The sequence below is a fragment of the Littorina saxatilis genome, unplaced genomic scaffold (assembly GCF_037325665.1).
Source record: "Littorina saxatilis isolate snail1 unplaced genomic scaffold, US_GU_Lsax_2.0 scaffold_623, whole genome shotgun sequence".
Taxonomy (NCBI): domain Eukaryota; kingdom Metazoa; phylum Mollusca; class Gastropoda; order Littorinimorpha; family Littorinidae; genus Littorina; species Littorina saxatilis.
In genome coordinates, this window is record NW_027126293.1 from 12501 (window position 1) to 20000 (window position 7500).

At 45.5% G+C, this 7500-nt stretch overlaps 1 protein-coding gene across 1 annotated transcript in view; it reads left to right on the forward strand.

Moving 5' to 3' along the window:
* LOC138954756 (putative amine oxidase [copper-containing]) overlaps positions 1 to 7500 on the forward strand; it is a 31249-nt gene that overhangs the window by 3333 nt on the left and 20416 nt on the right. Inside the window, exons 2-3 of the mRNA XM_070326527.1 lie at positions 3463 to 4002; positions 7394 to 7500. The exon at positions 7394 to 7500 is cut by the window's right edge and continues 44 nt beyond it. Of these exons, the coding sequence (XP_070182628.1) occupies positions 3548 to 4002; positions 7394 to 7500 (562 nt within the window). The 5' untranslated portion in view covers positions 3463 to 3547. The remainder of the gene's footprint in view (positions 1 to 3462; positions 4003 to 7393) is intronic.

Below are 7500 nucleotides of genomic sequence, written 5' to 3' on the forward strand. Positions count from 1 at the left end.
TTCACCCAACGACGGTACCGCACGATTGCTTTACTACTGCAACTTAATTACACCATAGCCCAGTACCACTACCCCTTCCTTCACCCAACGACGGTACCGCACGATTGCTTTACTACTGCAACTTACACCATAGCCCAGTACCACTACCCCTTCCTCCACCCAACGACGGTACCGCACGATTGCTTTGACTACTGCAACTTACACCATAGCCCAGTACCACTACCCCTTCCTTCACCCAACGACGGTACCGCACGATTGCTTTACTACTGCAACTTACACCATAGCCCAGTACCACTACCCCTTCCTCCACCCAACGACGGTACCGCACGATTGGTTTACTACTGCAACTTACACCATAGCACAGTACCACTACCCCTTCCTCCACCCAACGACGGTACCGCACGATTGCTTTACTACTGCAACTTACACCATAGCCCAGTACCACTACCCCTTCCTCCACCTCATGATGCCGTGTCTCCTCCTCAGTCGTACTCCTCATCCTACTACTACCCAAACATACACACACACCCGCACACACAGACGCACGCAAACATACACGCACACACGCACATGTTTTCGAATGTATGCAAGCGCGCTCGCACACTCACGCACGCACACTCGCACACTATGACTGATACGGCACGCATACACACACGTACACAGGCACTGACGCACACACACACACACACACACTGGCACACAACACACACATACACACACATACACACCGTGACAAGCACACACACACACACACATTTATATATACACACACACACACACACACACACACAGGAAACACATGCAACACCAAATCTTCTTAGTCATATATATCAAAGCTGACAGAAAGATGAACGCCATTATCAGTGTGGCGACACAGTGGTGTCAAACCCACTTCAAGGTTAGGCTGACTGACACATTAACTTCTATCTCGTTCCGTGTCAGTAAGGGGCTCCGCTCACATATGTAACTTCAGCAGGACCGACGATGCACTGCAGATTATCCCAGCCCGCTACACGTTGCATAAAAGGAAAACAGGCCAAGTACTCGTCATAATCCCTATCGCGGCATAAATAATAGGCAGTGCGTCGTTTGTGCCGCTGAAACTGGGCAGGTGATATTCTGCCCATGAGAGGGGATTGAACCCTGCGATTGCACTGTCATCGCATTGCAACTGTCCCTAAGACACTGCTGTGACCAAACAGCGATAATCACCGTGGGTGGAGGGTTCACACAGAGTTTAAGGCGGGATTAACACTGTCGTTGCTTCTTCCTGACCCGGGTTGCTTCAGATAGTATCATCTTTTCCCTTCAGTTAAACGATTGAAACAGAAGGAGTACTGACTGGTTAGTCTCGTGCTCTGATGTTCATTGCTGGGTGTGATCAGACTGAGGTTTTCTCTCTCGCTGCCACAGCAAGGCTACACGCATCTCAACAGTCTAGTTTTGCTATCAACATTTTGCTCCACAGCAAGGCTACACGCATCTCAACAGTCCACTTTTGCTATCGACATTTTGCTCCACAGCAAGGCTACACGCATCTCAACAGTCTACTTTTGCTATCGACATTTTTAAGCCATTTGCTTTTGCGGACATAGTGTTTAAAGCAGAAGGAACGCTGGACACTTGTGCTTTATGTTGCTTGAATTGAGAGGATAAGTTTAAAACGGCTTCTCTGTTGCCGGAACAGCAAATAATACGCTATGGCACAAGATTACTAAACCTTAAGACATTCATCGATTCTGATCTACAAAGCACATTTCTGTTGGGAGAAACATTCCCGGATCTGACTGCCGTATGTCGTGCATACAACTGATCTTTGACAATGTCTGATCGGAATATTTGGCCCAAAGCGTCGTGATTCGAGTGTACGTGTTCGGTTATGAACAGCATCGAAGAGCACACGTTGCATTTTACATGCGTCTGTCTTTTTTTTCCAGAACACATTAAACGCTAGCTGCTAAATCGTAACATTTCAAGTTTTACTTTTTTTAACAAACATTGTGAATATTTCTATTTTGTGAAAAGAGGAAATAGGTGTTTATTGTCCACACTACTTTACTGACTTTTCAGTACAACACGAAATAAGAGCAAAGGTTTCACAAACACACACACACACGCACACACACACACACACACACACACACACACACACACACACACGCATACACACACACACGCACACACACACACACACACGCACACACACACACACACACACGCTCACACACCAAACGACCACCAAGAAGGTAAATCCACCACCAGCGAATAATCAGCATTGCCTAACACTTGACCTGTGCCAATTTGAAATAATCAGCTGTGCCTAACATTTGACCTAGTATATCTGACCGGCCAGGGGACAGTTGAAGATAACACCGGTATCCAACGCACTTGATAACAGCCGCATTGTTGACCCGGAAGCACAGTCGAAAAGTGCGTTCGGTGACATTCGTTGACACTGGCCGTTGCTGGACTGAGTTGGCTTTGCATTTGATCTCAGCATTTGTTTCAAATATGATCACGACTTGGGATAAATAATGGAACTCTTTGTCACACAAATGAACGCTCCCATCGTATGGTTGGTGAAATGATGTAAGGAACTTAACTGGATCGTCGGTGCTGATCAAACATATGTGCCATGTTGCATCTTGCGCAGTTGCGATTGTCTAACTTCTTCGCGTGTGCGCTACTGGCTCTTGGACGAAGCGAGCCTTACAAAGCGCTGGTGAAATATCAAGTTCTGTGCCGAGGAATGCGTAGCATACACATGTCCAGATAAGAATAGAATTCAGTTATCAAATGCGTGTGGCATTAGGGATCATGTTTTACAATGGAGTTAGAATTGAGAGGATAGTGATGGCTAAATGCAACAAACACCCGACATTGATTCTGAACTCATTTCCTCATCATACTGCCGTCTTCACAGCTGTTGCGATTTTTACAGTCGCCTAACATGTTACCCTGACTTGAACCCGAGATGTAAACAAACCATATATGTTCAATTGCTTCACTAGCTGTCCACAGAATTGCTCGTCATAGTTGCAACGTTTTGCGTTTTTCTGTCTCTTCAAAACTCTCTTGCAAACGCCTGCCTCACTTAAATATCTCTGGATATGTGCCGCGCTGGAAGATCCAAACGCTGAAGAGTATGTTCTGAAATAACATCTGAATGAATGGTGATCTGAGCTGTACTGAAAAGCTTCCAGAATGCTGTTTGGAGATGTGATAAGAACATGCGTGTGTGCTAAAAATACTGTGTTTTGAAACTAGAAACAATGAAGTGTATCAACGACTGTTGTAACAAGCTTTACTCTCACTAACCTTTGTTGCTTGCAATTGCTCATGACATGAGATACGGTTGTTTTAGTATCTCAACGGCAAATGCACCAATCTCAAGCTTGCACTAACAGTCCTCCACTTGGTTGACCCAATGTGTCTACATTGCATTCTGTTCCTTCCTGACAGTCCGAGGCTGTTCCTTTGCCCTCCCCGCCACAGACAACGTCCTTCCAGCAGCCGTCACCCTCCCTCCTGTGAATACCACACCACCATGGACGACGCTGAGAAGTACCGTCGCAGCATCGGCTTCTGGCGATGTTCGACAATGGTTATGGGCATCGCCTGCGTCGGGCTTGCGGTCGCCTTTATCGCCACTGTCGTCATCAAGAACAAGGAACTCGAGGAGAGTGCGGGGAGTGCTCTCCCTTGCCCTTCGCAAGATGGCGGGCTGCTGACTTCCGGGGACCCGAGCGAGCCGAGTCCTTTCCACGACTTAACTATAGCGGAGTACAGGCGACTCCACGAGTTCTTGGCGAAACAGACAGACATCAACCTGGCGCCCGCTGACACCGCGGCCGTCAACACGTCCAACATCTTCATCGTCGACCTCCTGATCCCCGCCAAGCAACAGGTGCTCTCCTTTCTGGACAACCAAGGGACGCAACCCGCCCGTGAAGCCCGCGTCATGGTCTTCAGGGGAGACAAGCCTACGCCTGTCGTTGAAGAGTAAGTTCGATGTCTAAGCTAAATCATGTCATTAACTGGGCCAAGTCGACTTCGCGAAATATACTTCGCGGAGCTGACCGGACGAAGCACTGAATGTTTGGTATTAAGACTTCGCGGAGCTGACGGGACGAAGCACTGAATGTTTGGTATTAAGATTTCGCGGAGCTGACGGGACGAAGCACTGAATGTTTGGTATTAAGATTTCGCGGAGCTGACGGGACGAAGCACTGAATGTTTGGTATTAAGATTTCGCGAAGCTGACCGGACGAAGCACTGAATGTTTGGTATTAAGATTTCGCGGAGCTGACGGGACGAAGCACTGAATGTTTGGTATTAAGATTTCGCGAAGCTGACGGGACGAAGCACTGAATGTTTGGTATTAAGATTTCGCGAAGCTGACGGGACGAAGCACTGAATGTTTGGTATTAAGACTTCGCGAAGCTGACGGGACGAAGCACTGAATGTTTGGTATTAAGATTTCGCGAAGCTGACGGGACGAAGCACTGAATGTTTGGTATTAAGATTTCGCGAAGCTGACGGGACGAAGCACTGAATGTTTGGTATTAAGATTTCGCTAAGCTGACCGGACGAAGCACTGAATGTTTGGTATTAAGATTTCGCGAAGCTGACCGGACGAAGCACTGAATGTTTGGTATTAAGATTTCGCGAAGTCTTCAAAAAGTCGACTTCGGGCTCAATGAAGGATTGCCTTTATGACCGGCACGGTTAGCCTAGTGGTAAGGCGTCCGCCCCGTGATCGGGAGGTCGTGGGTTCGAACCCCGGCCGGGTCATACCTCAGACTTTAAAATTGGCAATCTAGTGGCTGCTCCGCCTGGCGGCTGGCATTATGGGGTTAGTGCTAGAACTGGTTGGTCCGGTGTCAGAATAATGTGACTGGGTGAGACATGAAGCCTGTGCTGCGACTTCTGTCTTGTGTGTGGCGCACGTTAAATGTCAAAGCAGCACCGCCCTGATATGCCCCTTCGTGGTCGGCTGGGCGTTAAGCAAACAAACAAACAAACAAACAAATTGCCTTTATGTCTTCAATCGCTTGTGAAAACAACGATTTGTTTGGAAGGAAAGTCGAGCCTGAAGGCAAATATTGCAATTGACGGGTTTGTTGATCTGTTCGTGTTGTTTTGTGCCTTTTGCATTATACCGTGCAAACAAATACAACGCCTTAAAAACGACAGACACGTTTAGATTTTAATTCTCCAAAGGATATGTTTTAGTTTACCCCCTTCCTCTCTTGGCAGTTGACAGCAGGTTAATTGATGAAGATTAAGTGTTGATTAACACGGAGGAAGTGGGTGATTGTCATCACGATTCCCTCTTCAACGCAACACACGCAGGGCCCTGTACATTAATTATAGTTCAATAGTATTATTGTGATTTATTATCATTCTAGTGCCCTTTATGGCTATGTGACCAATCAGGACTGATTCTAGGTGACCTGTTAAATGTTATAACGTTCAAGGCGGGACCCTTTTTGTATAACGCATTAAAAATCACCACGACAAAATAAAAATTAATATAAAAAACATCAGGGTGAATTGTTCTACTGAATGTCACTTTTTGACATTTTTCTCGTGCAATTTACTGTGTAAAATGTGCTAAAAAGCAAATTCTGTCGGTGGGAGGGAAATAGAATGGCAAGTAAGTTTAATACTGAGTAAAGGGAAGCAACTCTTTTTGGTGCTGTCAGTAGCAGACTACACCTATGTGCTTTTGGCAACATGGCAAACAAACCTGCCATCAATCAAGAAGATCTAAAAAACCTATACGCATCAAAATTCAAGTCTCCCAACACCCCCCACTGGCCTTTTGAACAAGGTTCAGTTAGATGTCCGGTTTTATTTTTTTAGACGGGGCCTGGAAAACTTTGAAAAAATGACGAAAGACACCTTCGAAGTGAAGATGGATCAAACAACAGGGAAACAATACGTAATCAAACGGTTTGATGAACTTACCAAGAATCACAGAGCTGGAGACGAAGAACTTGTGACTGGAGTCATGCCAGAGACTGGGGACAGCAGCTGTCCAGTAAGTGTACAGCTACAAGTACCTGTCTCTGCTAAATCCAAAGTGTGAGCATCTTTGGCAATTCTCTGTCAATACGTTCCATGGAGATGACGAAACATGGTATGACAACAGACCCATGGGCGTCCACACTATGAAGAAGTGAGCTGTGTCAATTGTCGCAGATATAGATCTACACAAACCACAGCGTGCGAGCGACGGGTGCAACACTACTCGCAAACAAGAACTTCAGTCCAATTGACATTATCAGTGTCACCGGTCACAAAACTGTTAGATCTTACCAAAAAACATCCACCGCCAAAAAACTAGAGATGGCAGCTGCTATGTCGTCCCAGCTCACAGAGAATAGGCAGTTGGCACTGCTCCCAAGTCATACTTCGCGGGGAAAACAAGCCAAAACTTCGACGGGAAGCAGAATCGAACGGGGTCGTCTCGTTGCATCGGCGACTGTCACAAGCCAGCAGACGATCCGACAGGACGTGGAACTCAGCAACGACGAGGTAGCAGTTCTTTTCGATCCGGAATACGAACCTGCCATGCCTCCAACGAGACCAAATCCGCCAATGTTCCATCACTGTGACCTCTCGCATGCAACGATCAACATTCGACATTTAACCGCATTCAACTGCGCATGCGCAACACAAATGTGCAACATTTGAGATGGCTCTTCCGAGAACTGTCCGTTCCAATTTCGGACTTTCTGTTTGTTAGCATTTTCGAGTCTGTGTTCTGGTTTTTTGTTGTTGTTGAGTGTTTTTATGATACTATGCACAGAAAAGAAGGGACACGTTGTGAATTAAACTTTTTGGGAAAGATTACTTGAAAGCTGAAAGTGTGCTGGATGTTTGTTTTGTTTGCTCTGTTTACCTTGTAACCAACCAAGCCAAAATGGCGACACTTTACTTGCAGGGTCGCTTCGGGTATTATGTTTGTTACCACGCACGGATAATAAAACCGTTATTACTAATATGCTGACTGTTAGCAAATGATAACAAGACATGTCTCGAAAACGCTATCAAAATTCGCCTAAAGGCTCATTTTGATATCTTTTTTCTCGACATGTCTTGTTATCATTTGCTAACAGTCAGCATATTAGAAATAACTCATAATATAAGTAATGTCATGTCAATAAAAGACAGTGATTTAGTTAATGTAAGTAGGTAAATGTCGATCACATTCCGTATTGCCTTAATATTAGTAATTGTGATTAAAATGTGTGTCTTAAATCTTTAACAGGTGGATGCCTGGAAGAAAATGAAATCATTTTAAATAACAAAATAAAGTTGATTTTTTATTTGTTATTGTTATTATTATAAACAATCATTCTTGTACGATCTTTACTTTTCGCAGATACAAAGTTGGCCCTCTGAACGATCCCGCCTACGCTACGCTGATACAGAACCCACAACGAAGAAACCCCGTACAGTTTACAGTTCGTCCGGTAGGGGCGCTGGAGT